The 18,227-nt window shown below is 35.5% G+C and overlaps 1 protein-coding gene across 1 annotated transcript; it reads right to left on the bottom strand.

The window, feature by feature from the left end:
• Positions 1-7,131: 7,131 nt before the first annotated feature.
• Positions 7,132-14,796, bottom strand: LOC142221186 (uncharacterized). Its single transcript, XM_075290770.1, has 5 exons — positions 14,586-14,796; positions 14,308-14,515; positions 14,018-14,204; positions 8,403-8,519; positions 7,132-8,337 (listed from the first exon to the last, which is right to left on the bottom strand). Exons 1-5 carry the CDS (start codon positions 14,724-14,726, stop codon positions 7,356-7,358), a joined length of 1,635 nt encoding a protein of 544 aa, XP_075146885.1. The 5' UTR covers positions 14,727-14,796; the 3' UTR covers positions 7,132-7,355.
• Between the last annotated feature and the right edge of the window lie 3,431 nt (positions 14,797-18,227).

The raw sequence follows: 18,227 nt of genomic DNA, 5'->3' as shown, positions 1-18,227 counted from the left end.
AATTTATTGCGGACTATTATTAAGTACATTTATTGACGCTGTTCCCCGTTTTGCAAATTATGTAGCGTCATATCATCTAACATGTCGATAAGCGCGTCCCATAATTTGACTAAGATTCTATTAGTTTACTCAACTTTTGGTTGTACCAACCATTTGTTGATTCCCATGCTGGTGGTTAGCTCAACAATTTTATACGACATAAAACCAAATTTATCGGCATTGGTTATCGTAACCAATTGAATGGTTATGGGAATTTCTATTTGATCCTGTGAACTTTTTTATGGTCGTGTTGGATATATAATGGGTAAAATAATAAAAACATTGTTCTTGTAGCAAAAAATAACTGCCTGTTCATGAAACTCAAAATCGTCCCGCGACGAATCGTTCGTCTAGAGTGAAACTAAAATAACTTTATATATATTTGCTACAAATCCTCCAACTTTGCCATGGACTCATCCTTTATGATTTACTATCGACCACCGAAACAATTGTGATTCAACAGACTCTAGTTCTCGAGATATCAACGGGTGATTTTTGACGTTTCGTTCGTCTCGAGGCGAACGAAAATTCCAGTAAGTTCTGTAGTGATCGAATATTATAAATATTCCCTAATTGTTTGAAAAACAGTTGAATTTTAGCATTTTTCAAACGTTTGTGTTTATTGGGATTGTATTGTAGATATTGAGTACTCATTTAACTGTAACGAGTACTCAAAAGATTAGTCAGTAACGAGTACTTGCAATCAAATACTCGTTACTTTCCCAACACTAGATGACCAATCAAATTGATGTTTTGAGTGCTCAAAACTGCATTGGCTTGAGCCAGTGTTACCAGATAATTTTTGGTTCTTCCCCCCAAATCGTAAAAAAGTATAGACCCTAAATTGGTCTATACTTTTTTCAAAAACGCCCAAAAATTTTAAGTATGTAAATAGTATAAAAAGAGACCCAACATTTCGTTAAAAATCCTGTAGTGATACACTTTAAAAATTAAATTTAACACAAATATATAAACTGAAAGAAGATTTTTTCTGAGGAACACAATTTTAGACAAAATAAGTTTTTTTTTATGCTAAAAATTTTCTTTTGAAGTAAATAAAAATTATTAGATAAAATCATTACACCACTTGTCACAAATTCGGGTTCGATTCCTGCTTCGACCGAACACCAAAAAGTTTTTCAGCGGTGGATTATTCCACCTCAGTAATGCTGGTGACATTTCTGAGTGTTTCAAAGCTTCTCTAAGTGGTTTCACTGCAATGTGAAATGCCGTTCGGACTCGGCTATAAAAAGGAGGTACCCTTACATTGAGCTTAACATGGAATCGGGCAGTGATAAGAGAGAAGTTAACCAATGTGGTATCACAACGGACTGAATAGTCTAAGTGAACTTGATACATTGCTTGTATTTAGGAACATGGGTTGACTTCCCTTATTTTTTGTTCTCAAAATCCATGCCAGAATTGTTCCAAATCTTGTTGAGAATTGCTCCACTTTATAAGATCTAAGATATTTTTTTACCCCCAAAAATCCCCCCAAATAAATGTTACCCCCAAAAATCCCCCTAAACGAGTAAAAACCCCTAAATTTGGGGGGAAACCCCCCAACCTGGCAACACTGGCTTGAGCCGATGTGTGAGGATTCGAATTATCGTGGTGCAGAGTGATCCGTTTTCGGCAGTTGGTTTTCCTGACTTCTTGGGAGACAACAGGTAAACAAATGGTGTGTTACCACTCGGAATTGGCTGTTTTGCATTGTTCTAATGGTACGACTGTGACATGTACATTTTTCCCCGAAAAAACGTGTGATAATTTGTTTATAAGTGCTTCGTTGGGTTTGGATTTTGTTGGTTTTGGCTGCTTATTTTCGGGCTCACACATGAAATTCCACCACTCATCATCTGTCGCAATGTCATAGACGAGTTTCAAAGCACCGTGATCGAGTCTTTTTTTTGAGCAATTGGCAAATTCTGTGGGATCGATCCGACGGGAAAAATTTTTTGAAAAAAAGCAAACATGTATGGTTCCAAAGATTTTGTCTTTACTCTACTGATTTTGGTATTGATACCGTTAGGGCACAATTCTCTTTCAAACAAATTTTTGATTTAGCTTTTTTCTCATATGCTTTTTTTCTTAACTTAAATTTTCAATAACTTAAATTAACTATTTCAGACTCAACTTCAAGTGGAAATTGTTTCAAGTAAAAAGCATTTTAGAATAAAGTTTTCAAAAAGTGTTCTAATTTTGAATGAATTTTTGAATTGTAGTCAAAATGCAAAAACTCAAAAAATTTAAATACTCTTTCATTAGTTTTGAAGAATTTTTCTGAATTATTTAAGTCAAGTTGACCTTAGTCAAACAAAATTTTCTTTTATGTAAATATACCCATATTTAAGTCGAATCATCTAACTATATGGAAGAAACGTCTTCATAGAAAAGTTTATCTACTTTTGGACAAAGAAAAAAAACTTTACATCAGAGAAATGCGGCTTCTATGCTAAGCACAATTCGCATTCGTACATGACATGAAATCTTTGGACTCATGGCAATATTGTTTTAAGTTTGCAATATTAAATGTACACTGGTGCCACTAATGCCTAACGTGGTCTCAATCTCTCGATACATCTTACAATATCAGTTAACCCGCACTTTAGACGCCCTTCACGAAATACGTCTTGGAGTGAACTACGACCTCGATAAACACTGGCCCTTGATGAAACTTCATTGCCAATTGTATGATTTTTATACACTCCACCATAGGATGGGGGTATATTAACTTTGTCATTCCGTTTGTAACACATCGAAATATTGCTCTAAGACCCCATAAAGTATATATATTCTGGGTCGTGGTGAAATTCTGAGTCGATCTGAGCACGTCCGTCCGTCCGTCCGTCCGTCTGTTGAAATCACGCTAACTTTCGAACGAAACAAGCTATCGACTTGAAACTTGGCACAAGTAGTTGTTATTGATTTAGGTCGGAAGGTATTGCAAATAGGCCATATCGGTCCACTTTTACGTATCGCCCCCATATAAACGGACCCCCAAATTTGGCTTGCGGGAACTCTAAGCGAAGCAAATTTAATCCGATCCAGCTAAAATTTGGTACATGGTGTCAGCATATGATATCTAACAACCATGCAAAAATTGGTCCACATCGGTCCATAATTATAAATAGCCCCCATATAAACCGATCCCCCGATTTGGCTTGCGGAGCCTCTAAGAGAAGCAAATTTCATCCGATCTGGCTGAAATTTGGTACATGGTGTTAGTATATGGTCTCCAATGACCATCGGTCCTTAATTATATATAGCCCCCATATAAACGGATCACCAGATTTGACCTCCAGAGCCTCTTGGAAGACCAAAATTCATCTGATTCAGTTGAACTTTGATACGTGGTGTTAATATATGGCCTCAAACACCCATGCAATAATTGGTCGAAATCGGTCCATCATTATATATAGCCCCCATATAAACCGATCCCCAGATTTTACCTCCGGAGCCCCTTGGATGAGCAAAATCATCCGATTCGGTTGAAATTTGGTACGTGGTGTTGGTATATGGTATCCAACAACCATGCAGGAATTGGTCCATATCAGTCCATAATTATATATAGCCCCCATATAAACCGATCCCCACATTTGACCTTCGGTGCCTTTTGGAGAAGCAAAATTCATCTGATCTGGTTGAAATTTGGTACGTGATGGTAGTATATGATATTTAACAGCCATGCCAAAAGTGGTCCATATCAGTCCATAATCATATATAGCCCCCATATAAACCGATCCCGAGATTTGGTTTTGGAGCCTCTTGGAGGAGCAAATTTCATCCGAGTCAGTAGAAATGTGGTACATTGTGCTAGTATGTGGCCGTTAACAACCATGCCTAACTAGGCCCTTATCGGTCTATAGTTATATATAGCCCTCAAATAAGTCGATCCCCAATCACACAACAATTGGTCCATATCAAGTTCATAATTGTATATAGCCCCCATATAAACGACCCCATATTTCAATTCTGGCTCTCTACGTATGGACTAACTCACAATTTAGAAAATGATGTTAAAAAGTTTTAAGATACCACAACCCAAGTAATTCGATTGTGGATGACAGTCTTTAGTATAAGTTTCTACGCAATCCATGGTGGAGGGTACATAAGATTCGGCCTGGCCGAACTTACGGCCGTATATAAAGGGTGGTTAAAATTTCAGGGGCCAATGTTGATTTTGAATAAAACACAAACTATTTAGGAAATTATTGTAATTTTATTTTATTATGATATATTGGTATTACTCAATTATGTATGGAACAAAATATCGGCCAAATGGGCGCCGCGACCTCGGTGGCACACCTTCATCCGATGGTCCAAATTTTCGATGACGCTGAGGCATAATGGAGGTTCTATGCCGTTGATGTACCGAATTATCTCATCCTTTCGCTCTTGAATTGTTGCTGGCTTATCGACGTACGGTGTCAAATCACATGGTCTTGGCGGCCAATTGACATCGCCATTACGTGAGATAACACGGCCATTGAATTTGTTGCGCAAAAGAGCCATTGTTTCGTTAGCTGTGTGACAAGTGGCACCGTCCTGCTGAAACCACATATCGTCCACATCCATATATTCCAATTCGGGCCATAAAAAGTTCGTTATCATCTCACGATAGCGAACACCATTCACAGTAAATGCCTGACCGGCCTCATTTTGGAAAAAATACGGCCCGATGATGCCGCCAGCCCATAAACCGCACCAAACAGTCACTCTTTGTAGGTGCATTGGTTTTTCGACAATCACTCTTGGATTCTCACTCGCCCAAATGCGGCAATTCTGTTTATTGACGAATCCACTGAGGTGAAAATGTGCCTCATCACTGAAGATGATTTTCTTCGAAAATTGATCATCCACTGTTGCCATTTCTTGGAACCATTTAACACGTTGTTGGATTGTGTATCTCTCCATGGTTCAAATTGAGTAAGTCTGAAATAGAGAAATGCCAAATAAAATGCGGAAAAAAACTTGGCGTGTAGGTGTGGTTCACATTCAACATCGGCCCTTACAATTTAACCACCCTTTACTTGTTCAACACTTTATTTTAACACATTTTTTACTTGAAACATAGCATAATTTCTACTGGAAAACGAGTCTGAATTTAGAAATATAAGTTGTCGTTATCACGTTTTTAAAAGACTTTGACAACATATGAAGAAAAAAGCTGAAAAAGCGAAAAATTACAATTTTTTCCTACACGCCGAGAAGAAACATGATTGTCACAATCATATTTGAAGAGCAAAATAATATGATAGGAGCTATTTTTGCGGTAACCATGTAACATTTTCACCTGCAACCATGTTGGCTCAGTGAACATGGTTATAAGACAAATATAATTGTCCTCATCTAAAATATTAATATATTGATAAAAATTATTTTGTTTGAATGAAAAGACAATGGTCACGATTTAAAATGTTATGGTATTCATTAAAAATGTTTTTCTTCTACACACAAAGAAAATCTCATTAAAATTGAGCCAACCAAAATTTTTCATTGATACAACGAAAAATTTTCATAAAGACAATGAAAATGTTCGTTAATAGTACGAAACGTTTCGTTGACTAACAGAAAATTCGTTATAATAACGAAAGATTTCGTTATATCAATGAATTCATTGGCTCAATTTTAATGACACATTTCATTAATATAACGAAACTTTTTCTACCAGTGTAGTTAAAAGAACATGGTCACAACCTAAAATGTTTTGATCTTATGAAAAAACTTTTTTCATCGTCGAAAAAAGGACGCCACTTGAGAAAAGAAAACACAGAATAAACTTTATTTATTTGTTTTTATTTATTTATAAACTAATTCATTGTTTATTTGTATTTATAAAGTCGTGCAAGCAAACATCACATATTTTTACACACTCTACTTTGGATTAATTTCAACAATAAGTAATCATTCCATATTTACTTCGTGCCCATCAAATGTACCAACGCAGACATCATGTAACTGCAAATAAAAATAAATTATACCATATATCAAAATGCAGAACAAAAAACAGGTACATTTTTTCAACTACACTTTCCTTTTTTGTCTTCACATAAAACCACGTGCCACTTGTGAATAAATAAATTAACACAAAACATTAAATCCGTATTCTCCGTTCATTCCAAGAAACAATCAACACACGACTGACGCGCAAAATGAAAATCGTATGTACCTACTCAATGTTTTTATAAAATTCTTTTCGCTGCAAAAAAGTAAAAAAATTAATTAATTAAAAATTAAAAGAATGGAAATGTTTTTTTATGGCCATGTAATGGTTCTAGACTTGTCTATACTCAACCTATAAAAATACTTTTTTCCCTATAAAAAAGTAAAAAAAAATTGAATGGTCAGGTACATGATTTTCCCGACCATTTAATGGTTTCAAATTCTATCATTTAAATGATAGAACATGTTTGCGGTATTTGAGAACCATTCAAATGCTTATTGCTACCATACATTTTTCTCCGCTCGAAAACTATTTTTACAAAGACAAAATACATGGTTTTCGCGGCAATTAACATGCTCTAGATAAGCATTAAATGGATGCGGCACATGTCCAAACATGGTCTTTCTGTGCGTGTAGAATCAAGTACGCAAAACTGAAATTTAAAGGGGAATTATGACTTAAATTTGTCCTTACTTGAATTCTGCGCTTCTTGGGCTCGGAATCAATATCAAAATCATTAGTGTAAAGACAAAATATTTGGAGCAGGGCATGCTTTTTTTCGGTGTAGGTTCAACGGTAAAAACTAGAAGTACCCATATGTAATAGGTACTTTTAGTTAATGTGGTATCACAATGGACTGAATAGTCTAAGAGAGCCTGAAAATAAATCAGGCTGCCAGACCTAACCTAACATAACAGATTTGGGTGTTAGTTTTGGTCCGCAGACAGTTCCAGATAAGTCTCACGAACAGTTGGAAGTGATCCGGCTTCTCTCCCTATCAAAACTTCCCGACCCGTTGGAAACTTGCCATTAAATAGTTGATGTTGAGTATTGTGTGGATTATCTTACCATTTGTTTGGGGGATTCACCATTCTTCAATAAGTGATTCATTACTTCCTTGATTAATAAATAATATTGAATAACAATTTCGTCAATCAAAATGCATTGGCAGTAATATAAATGCGTGTATTTGAAACTTATCTCTAGAATTTAAAATACGATAAGAATTTTTGAAATTATTTACCAGCTACCATTTGCACTGAATTAATTTCTAAACAATAGATGAGAAACTTACAAGAGACTATATAATTTTATGGCTAAGATTAAAAATAAATACTTAAAAAATATTAACAATGACATCGGGCCATCATCATTTAATGAGACGGCTAAAGGAGCTTTTCGGTTCCACCCAATGTTTACCCAGGGCCATGTCACGAGCTTTGTCCCTGATGATTTTACCGCTACCAGTTCGTGGCATATCATCAAGGAAAAATACACCACAGTGTAATTGCTTGTGGGACACCACTAAGCGCTTGGCCACATATTCCACAATATCCTGTTCACTTAGCTTACTGCCGGGCATTTTGACAACAGCTGCTGCAGCAGCATCTCCATCAACCTCATTCCAAAGGCCAAAGACACACACTTCCAAGACATCAGGTAATTCGGCAACACACTGCTCGATCTCTTTGGGCCAATAAATCATACCATGGAATCGCAACGAATCGCATTTTCTATCCACCACATACAAATAATTGTCCTTATCGAAATAACCCAAATCTCCTGTGTGGAACCATCCTTGATAGTCTTGCATACGTTTCGTTTCGCTAGGATTGCCATAGTAGCCGTTCCATTGTTTTCCAGTGTGCACCAATATTTCTCCCAATTCTCCATGATTTAGACTTCGTTCATTTTCATCCAAGATCCTAACCTTTACACCGGGTACAATTTTACCCACACTATTGGGATGACCTACACCCATATTACCAGCAATGCCACCGCATTCTGTCAAAGCATAGCCATAGGATATGAAACCATTGGTTAGGCAATTTTGCATTTTCAGGAGGGTGGTAACAGGGATAATGCCACCCACAATGCTAATAAAACGAACACTGGATAATTTCTCTTTGTGCAAGTGGGGACTCTTAGCCAGTGATACAAAGCTGCGTGGTGTTACAGTGAGCAAGGTGACTTTATATTTGTCAATCAATTCCAAAAGATATTCTGGACTCTCAGGTTTGTCTGTTATAATACGGGTTGATCCATGTCCACAGCTGAAAAGCATATTAAACATGCCCGAAGAGACATCAATTGTGGTAAATGCGAAAATAACATCTTGGCCCGTTACAAACCTACGGCAATAAAGAAGTTGGTGAGTGATGTTATTCGATTACAGTATTATTTTATCGATAATTACCCGTAATCAAATAGGCATGAAGAGTTTGAAATGCATACATTTTTTGGCATCCCTGTTGTACCTGCCGTACAGAGTATAGCCACAGTTTGATCTCCTCCTAGTTTTAGAGTTTCGGGACTGGAAATAGAAAAATATTCCATTAATGTTAAATATATAAAACTATGAGAATGGATAAGATTTTAGAATTCTATATGATACAGGGGTTGACTTGTGCAGTATTTCCTATGTGGAATGCAATACGTATCCTTCATCATCTCGCTTGATGCAGTATGGAATAGAGTGAATCTAGACTGCCATGGTGGTTAGGGTAGGTTAAAATGGTAGCCTGGTGAAAAATATTCAGGCCCACGCAAACTATTCAGTCCATCGTGATACCAAACTAACTAAAAGTACCTATTACATATGAGGAGCACTTCTAGTTTTAACCGTTAAACCTACTCGATTATATTTTTCTGCTGAACCAACCGGCAGTGTTGCCAGGTTGGGGGTTTTCCCCCAAATTTAGGGGTTTTTTACACGTTTAGGGGGATTTTTAGGGGTAACATTTATTTGGTGGTATTTTTGGGGGTAAAAAATTATTTTAGACCCTATAAAGTGGAGCAATTCTCAACAAAATTTGGAACAATTCTGGCATGAATTTTGAAAAAAAAAAATGAGGGAAGTCAACCCATGTTCTTAAATACAAGCAAGTAAGCAATGACATTCTGTTTTAAACGCATCTGTTGAAGGGGCATTTTTAGTATTTGATACAATTAAAAATAAATTAAGAAATGGTATTGTAACATTAAATTATTGGTCTCATAAGTTCACACCTGCAATTTTGGCGAATAATATATATATATTTACTGAACTTTAATTTTTGTTTATTTTTTATTTCTATTATTTATACTTTATAAGCCGTTGTTTTAATTAATTTGATTTGAAAGATTTATACATTGAATTATATTGTTTTGTCTGCTCTTTATATTGATATACATTTTGTATTATTATACCCATAGAAAAATTACTTTCCTCTGGAACGAAATTTTAGACAAATAAACCCGAATTTGTGAAAAGTGGTATAATGATGTTATCTACTGATTTTTATTTACTTCAAAAAAATTTTTTTCTTCAGGAAAAAAATTTCAGTATATATATATTTGTGTTAAATCTAATTTAATTTAAAGTGTATCACTGCAGGATTTTTTAACGAAATTTGGAACACCTTTTTGACTTATTAACATTCTTAAATTTTTTGGGGGTTTTTGAAAAAAGTCTAGACCAATTTAGGGTTTTTTTTCTTAAGATTTGGGGGGAAGAATCAAAAATCACCTGGCAACACTGCCAACCGGATTGTTCCAGAAAAAATAGCAGACTGCTTAAGTTAACACTTTTAAGGTCCACTAGTAATCTAAAGCTGTAAGCGAATTTTATGAACAATTCGCTTACGCCTTATACAAAATGCAGGAAAATAGTTTTTGCAAACTCGCCTATAAGGCAGCGGTCCGTTATAGCAGATATCAGGAGTGATATCCGATGTCTTGAAATCACTAACATAACAGATTGGCTGATAAGTCCCCGGTCTGACACATAGAGGGCTCGCTAGTATTAAATGCATATTATTTTTATATAGTACCAACCTTCAAATGATTCGTGTCAAAATTTGACGTCTGTTAGTCAATTAGTTTGTGAGATAGAGCGTCTTTTGTGAAGCAACTTTTGTTATTGTGAAAAAAATGGAAAAAAAAAGAATTTCGTGTTTTGATAAAATAATGTTTTCTGATAGGCAAAAATACGGTGAAAACAAAAAGTTGGCTTGATAATGAGTTCCCGGACTCTGCCCCAGGGAAATCAAAAATAATTGATTGGTATGCAAAATTCAAGCGTGGTGAAATGAGCACGGAGGACGGTGAACGCTGTGGAAAAAAATCCACAAAATGATTTTGAATGACCGTAAAATGAAGTTGATCAAGATAGCAGATGCCTTAAAGATATCAAAGGAACGTGTTGGTCATATCATTCATCAATATTTGGATAAACGAAAGCTCTGTGCAAAATGGGTGCCGCGCGAGCTCACATTTGACCAAAAACAACAACGTGTTGATGATTCTGAGCGGTGTTTGCAGCTGTTAACTTGTAATACACCCGAGTTTTTCCGTCGATATGTGACAATGGATGAAACATGACTCCATCACTACACTCCTGAGTCCAATCGACAGTCGGCAGAGTGGACAGCGACCGGTGAACCGTCTCCGAAGCGTGGAAAGACTCAAAAGTCCGCTGGCAAAGTAATGGCCTCTGTTTTTTGGGATGCGCATTGGATAATTTTTATCGATTATCTTGAGAAAGGAAAAACCATCAACAGTGACTATTATATGGCGTTATTGGAGCGTTTGAAGCGTTTGAGTACTACCAAAATGGTATCAAAAAATTGGAAGGTCATTATAATCGTTGTATCGCTCTTGAAGGGAACTATGTTGAATAATAAAAACGAATTTTGACAAAAAAATGTGTTTTTCTTGGTTAGACCGGGGACTTATCAGCCAACCTGTTACATGGACAGGCGAACGGACGGACGGACACCAAGCGCTAGATCGCCTCAGGAGGTGATTATGAAGCTGCCTATTATTATTTTCACTCCAAAAACAAAATCCACAGGTTATATTATCTTCATCCTATGGTGGAAAGCATAACAAGTAACATAGACAATCTATGCCAAATTGTTTTCATATTCAAGTGGTCAAATAGTGACGAAAACTATCTCACAATTGGTAACATACCATATTTCTTTATCTAAACATTCTTTGCGGTAAATATTTAAGGCCCATAGAAACAAATGAACGATAAGAAATGCCCTCCATTTGGTTATTAAATAGAAACAAATAAATTTTGGCCAAAAGTTCAGCCAGGCTGGATCTTAAATACCCAACACCATTGAACGCACAAATGAATTTTCATTGAAAACATCTCGTATTGGATTATCATATATGCAATACAGTGTGACTGATATGTATTGCAACGAACTTCAAGTCGCTGTCATATCTATGCCGCTACTTTGAAAGCTGACTGAATTATTCCAGTGACATTTCATTGTATTGTTTACAAGCTTACAAAAGCATTTAGATTTATTGCATTTAAAAACAAGTTGGTTGTAATAGAATTCAAGCGTTATAGTATGATTGTCTTATATTTGGCTGGAAAACTACAAGTAGCTATGATTAGAGCCAACACTCAAAAAGCAGTGAATCCACTGGAAGGTAATTTTTATTTAATTTTAGAAAAATTTTATTAAACTGTACTACAAAGGCAGATGTCACGCCGAAAGAAGAAAGAAATAAATCAATATTTCAACGTGTTACAAACTGAATGACAAATTCGTTATTCCCTCATTATTATGTTTCCACCGCATCATGACAACACTGTAGTCATTATACCTCAAGCAAATGGTTTTTTGCAAACTTGCCTATCAGCGAGGTATCAGGAGAGTTATCTGATTTGCTTGACGTTGCAACCCTTGAAATTCGTTTGCCATCATAACAGCCTTCTCACGCAATATGGGTTTACAGGTAGCCGGAGGCATACCAACAGATTTTAGTTCTCCAAATGTAAAGTAGTTCCCAGCCTTCCTAACACTTCCGCCTTACAGTTTTCTCGTAAATTCATGTGGCCAAGAACCCATAATAAGTGAATATTGTACTGCTCAGCCATCTAGTCGAGAGATTTTTTGCTGTATACGGGTTAAGTCCAAGGATTTTATTGCAAGATTATTTATTGACTGTCTGAGTATTTATATTTGTTGGAACACTACTTCTTACCCAAAAACACTACAGATATTATTATTTGCTATTTGGTCTAGGTCTTTAGAATATACTCCGAAACCCACTTGTCGGTATCATCGGTATCAAAATCTATATAATTTTTATCGTGTCTGTGTCCACTATGCCTCACTGCACTCTCAAAAAAAATCTCTTCTGTAACCTATACCCCAAACACATTTTGCTTCAAGCATATATATTTTCAGGATTGGTCCAAACAAAATATTGTTTGTATTGTTCAAACATATTATGTTTCACCCTAGGCAATACACTGGTTGAAAAAAAATTTAATGAAATTTTCTTTATGTGGATATATTTTTAAGGCGCCAATTGGTTATTTTACTTGCAGCATACGCTCCAGGTCTCTCTTTCTAAACACATATATGTTTATTTCTAAATTAATATATGCTTGCATCCAAGCATATTATATTTACAAACATTTATGTCCCAAACATAATATGTTCTAACATATATGTCCCAAACATGTTATGCTAGTTTTGAACATTATATGCTTGCACTTAGGTTAGGTTAGGTTAGGTGGCAGCCCGATGTATCAGGCTCACTTAGACTATTTAATCCATTGTGATACCACATTGGTGAACTTCTCTCTTATCACTGAGAAATGTCACCAGCATTACTGATGTGGGATAATCCACCGCTGAAAAACTTTTTGGTGTTCGGTCGAAGCAGGAATCGAAGCCACGACCTTGTGTATGCAAGGCGGGCATGCTAACCATTGCACCACGGTGGCTCCCTTGCACTTAAAAATGTTGTGTTAAAAAAAATTGAGTTCCAAACATATAATTTTTGCACCCAAACAGTCTTTTTCGTCCGTGTGTAGGAAATGTTTGTTTCTTGTCGACAAGTGGTCTCACCCCATCATAAGAAGGTGTACGCAGATAAGGAACGAGGTCACCTCAAACGTGATTCAAGATCATAATGTTATTTTTGAAAGGGGAAATGTAATATGTTTGTTACAAATAGTTTATTTTCTCAGAAATTGTGTGTTATTTTGGCAAGCATGTTCATGTTTGGCACGAAAACAATATTTTTTGCGACAAACATTTTCCATGTTGCGCATCCAAAAATAACATTATGATCTTGAAACATGATTGAGATGACCATATTCAATATTCATCCGCATGCATGCAATGATTCGCATAGAAAACGAATATGATCACTGCAAACATGTTTCAATAGCATACAATATTTTTGAACGGAGCACTTTTGTGGCAAAAATATTGTTTTCGCCCAATATAAACAAGCTTGCCGAAATCATATAAATTATTTTCGTAGATAATAACATGGTTGCTACAAACTTGTGACATGTTCCCCGTTCAAACATAACATTATGGTCTTGAAACATATGTGGGGTGATCATATTCCTTATTTGCGTGAATATTTAATTATTCTTCCAAAAACAAAATAGTTCACTTCCAAATGCTACTCTTTCACGAACAACATGGAAAATTTTTATAGCAATAATTTTGTTTTCTCGCATAACATAAGCAATCTTGCCGAAATCAGATATATAATTTCGGAGAAAGTAACATAGATGCGACAAATATATCCACACAATTATGCTCTTGAAACATGTTTGAGGTGATAATAGTCTTTCTCTGCGTGTATAGTTCATTTTTCTCAAAAAAAAAAAAAAACACAATAGTCTCCGATTTTTTCGAGAACACAAATAATACAAATAGAAAAAAAAATACAAATTCTTTTAGGAAATTATTTTTTCAGAAGCATGTATAAACTAAACAAAAATGTTATAGGTACAATAGGTCCTTCATCCATTCGATTCATTCCATTTATACTCACACATAAAACAATTCCGCATTGGTAGGCTCTAGTAGATCCTCTACTTTTGGTATGTCCAAACGATGATCCTTCAACGTAAAAACTTTCGCTTTGAGAATTTTCCCAATGACAGCCACATTCAAATAAATTCCTCCATCACAAAATATCACTTTGGGTCGCGTGCTTTGAAACAAATGCTTGATGGTGGCTAAACAAAAACAAAAGGAGCAATGGCAATAGAGTAGAGAACCATTAGAGATAACATTGAAACATTGGAATCCATTATCGATTAGATTAGACCAAATGAATACCTTCATCGTTTTTATAGTTTATGGCATGAAATGGAGTGCAATTGAGTAGACAACCCAATACCAAAGGCATGGTATAGGTGCTATTGGAACTCACAATGCCCACAACATCGTCTTGCTTGAGACCCAATGACTTGAAATACTGGGCTATGCGTATGCCAAATGTAATAGCTTCGCTGTTGGTCAAGGCCGTACCTTCAGTATCGGAAATCTAAAAAAAAATTATCAGAAAATATTAGAATGCAAATTTTTTGGAGTTTGGGCGTTTTTGTCCTCCTTACCTGACAAATATTCTTTGGGTTATTTTTCATGAAAGCAAATAAAATTTTTCCTATGGAACAATCGGCATCAAAAAAATTTGTCGCTTTTGGACCCATCCATATTTTGGTGTATTTATCAAATTGGGTATTAACACGTTCCATATTGAGGTGTATCAGTTCTACGTTGCTTACTAATCCGTATAATGCGTGTGTCTCTCTCACCAAACGTAAAACAACTAAGAATGGTTAACTGACCATTTTTCGATATCATTTTTTTTTTGTTCAATTATGTCTTACCATTTGATAAGGTCGTCATATCAATAGTACTCTTATACTACCGTATAATATTGCTCAGCTGTTTAGTAAAGAGGTTGTTATTTTTATAAGAGAAGGAAACAAACAAGTACAATGTAATCATAAGCAGATTTGTTTGTGAATTATGATAGGCTATTTAAAAGTGGCAATTTAATTAATTTATATTTAATTATACATCGATAATAATAAGAATTGGAAAAAACTAGTATTGTCAAATATACCAAGTAGTTTCCATCGGAATATTAATTTGATGCAGTATACCCCAAGAAACAATACTCCGTTACTGCGGAAAGAAATCTTAATCAAACGAAATTCCTCTTTTTGAGACATTACATTTTCTTAAATATAATGTATCTGGATGCAAACCTGTATTCATTTAGACATTTCGTATAAACATATATATGCTTGTTCTGAGAGAAAAATCAGAAAGATGGTGACGGAGATAGATAACGAGCGATATGCAAATAAATGCAAGTTTAATTATAACAATATAAAATACTGGATGCCTAGTACATGTTCATTAGAGTGACCGCAACTTATATGGGGCAAACAAAATTGTCGGAATCTTGTTCGCCTTAACCCCACAAAACGAATCCCCTCTCTAGATATTGGGATAGCTAAAATTTGAGCCCGATTAAACGACGTTAACACGTGCCGCTCGTCGCTCAAAATTTGAAAAACAAAAACGAATTTTTGGCCAAAAAGTTGACGTATTGAGCCATAACTCGAGAACCGTAAATAATAAAAACACGCACGACATCACAAACGATAGCTTATTTTGTCCTTAAAAATTTATGTTATGAACAAAATTTTCATAACTCTGAGTCAAACCGAGTTACGGCAGCCTTTAACTTCGAAAACGCGACCTGGTGCCACTAGGAGCCAGGGATGGAAAATGCAGTACTATAGTACTTTTTTCAATACTTTTTCACCCAGGTCAGTACCGTAATACCCCCGTGAATGATTTAGTACCTTTTGTGTAGACATTTTTGAGCCGATAGCGGATTTATGTTACAATAATTTTGACAAAATATTTTGAGAAAGTCTTTAACAAACTCATTTGCTAATAGTCTTTTGCAAATTTGGCAAAACAGACGAGTTCAGCGGGAAGAAAATCTCGATTTTGTAAAAGCCATGGTCAAAAACATGATTTTATTGAATTTAAAGAATGTTTTAGTCGCAAAAAGGCATGTGATTCTATATTACGCTTCCACACGAACAATTTCTACATAAGACGTTATCGATCGCGTACTAAAACAAGTAAGGAAAGTCTAAAGTAAGGCGGGGCCGACTATATTATACCCTGCACCACTTTGTAGATCTAAATTTTCGATACCATATCACATCTGTCAAATGTGTTGGGGGCTATATATAAAGGTTTGTCCCAAATACATACATTTAAATATCACTCGATCTGGACAGAATTTGATAGACTCCACCAAACCTATAGACTTAAAATTTAAGTCGGCTAATGCACTAGGGTGGAACACAATGTTAGTAAAAAACAAGTATATACGGCCGTAAGTTCGGCCAGGCCGAAGCTTATGTACCCTCCATCATGGATTGCGTAGAAACTTCTTCTAAACACTGCCATCCACAATCGAATTACTTAAGTTGCGGTAACGCTTGCCGATGGCAAGGTATCTTAAAACCTCCTAACACCATCTTCTAAATTGTATGTCCATACGTGGTATATATTGAATCAAAAAAGATCGATCCAATACGTATATAAAGGGTGATTTGTTAAGAGCTTGATAACTTTTTTAAAAAAAAAACGCATAAAATTTGCAAAATCTCATCGGTTCTTTATTTGAAACGTTAGATTGGTCCATGACATTTACTTTTTGAAGATAATTTCATTTAAATGTTGACCGCGGCTGCGTCTTAGGTGGTCCATTCGAAAAGTCCAATTTTGGGCAACTTTTTCGAGCATTTCGGCCGGAATAGCCCGAATTTCTTCGGAAATGTTGTCTTCCAAAGCTGGAATAGTTGCTGGCTTATTTCTGTAGACTTTAGACTTGACGTAGCCCCACAAAAAATAGTCTAAAGGCGTCAAATCGCATGATCTTGGTGGCCAACTTACCGGTCCATTTCTTGAGATGAATTGTTCTCCGAAGTTTTCCCTCAAAATGGCCATAGAATCGCGAGCTGTGTGGCATGTAGCGCCATCTTGTTGAAACCACATGTCAACCAAGTTCAGTTCTTCCATTTTTGGCAACAAAAAGTTTGTTAGCATCGAACGATAGCGATCGCCATTCACCGTAACGTTGCGTCCAACAGCATCTTTGAAAAAATACGGTCCAATGATTCCACCAGCGTAGAAACCACACCAAACAGTGCATTTTTCGGGATGCATGGGCAGTTCTTGAACGGCTTCTGGTTGCTCTTCACTCCAAATGCGGCAATTTTGCTTATTTACGTAGCCATTCAACCAGAAATGAGCCTCATCGCTGAACAAAATTTGTCGATAAACACATTTCGAACCGAACACTGATTTTGGTAATAAAATTCAATGATTTGCAAGCGTTGCTCGTTAGTAAGTCTATTCATGATGAAATGTCAAAGCATACTGAGCATCTTTCTCTTTGACACCATGTCTGAAATCCCACGTGATCTGTCAAATACTAATGCATGAAAATCCTAACCTCAAAAGAATCACCCTTTAATTCAGTTTGCCAAGACATACAATTTTGGCAAAATTTTCTACAGAAATAAAATTTTAACAAATTTTTCTATAGAAATAAAATTTTCATAAAATTTTCTATAGAAATAAAATTTTAACAAAAATTTCTATAGAAATAAACTTTTGACAAAATTTTCTATAGAAATAAAATCTTGGTAGATTATTTTTGGCTCGAGTGGCAACCATGATTATGAACCGAATAAAATTTGAACAAAATTTTCTATAGAAATAAAATTTTGACAATGATGAAAATTTTATTATGAACCGAATAAAATTTTAGCAAAATTTTCTCTAGAAATAAAATTTTGACAAAATTTTCTATAGAAATAAAATTTTGACAAAATTTTCTATAGAAATAAAATTTTGGTAGACTATTTTTGGCTCTAGTGGCAACCATGATTATGAACCGATATGGACCGATTTTTGTGTGATTGGACCAATTTTGGTATGGTTGTTAGCGACCATATACTAACACCACGTTCCTAATTTGAACCGGATCGGATGAATTTTGCTCCTCTAAGAGGCTCCGAAGGTCAAATCTGGAGAACGTTTTATATGGGGGCTATATATAATTATGGACCGATATGGACCAATTCTGGCACGCTTGTTAAAGATCATATACTAACACCATGTTCCAAATTACAACCGGATTGGATGAAATTTGC

Source organism: Haematobia irritans, chromosome 1 (assembly GCF_050003625.1).
Source record: "Haematobia irritans isolate KBUSLIRL chromosome 1, ASM5000362v1, whole genome shotgun sequence".
Classification (NCBI taxonomy): Eukaryota; Metazoa; Arthropoda; class Insecta; order Diptera; family Muscidae; genus Haematobia; species Haematobia irritans.
This window is presented reverse-complemented; position numbering and strand designations above follow the sequence as displayed.

Excerpts from the sequence above, each read along its gene's own strand:
- LOC142221186 (XM_075290770.1), bottom strand. The coding sequence starts at position 14,726 with ATGGAACGTGTTAATACCCAATTTGATAAATACACCAAAATATGGATG. Across the intron at positions 14,516-14,585 it reads ACCCAAAGAATATTTGTCAG|ATTTCCGATACTGAAGGTAC; the intron begins GTAAGGAGGACA and ends ATTTTTTTTTAG. Across the intron at positions 8,520-14,017 it reads AATGCGGAATTGTTTTATGT|TCCCGAAACTCTAAAACTAG; the intron begins GTGAGTATAAAT and ends TTCTATTTCCAG.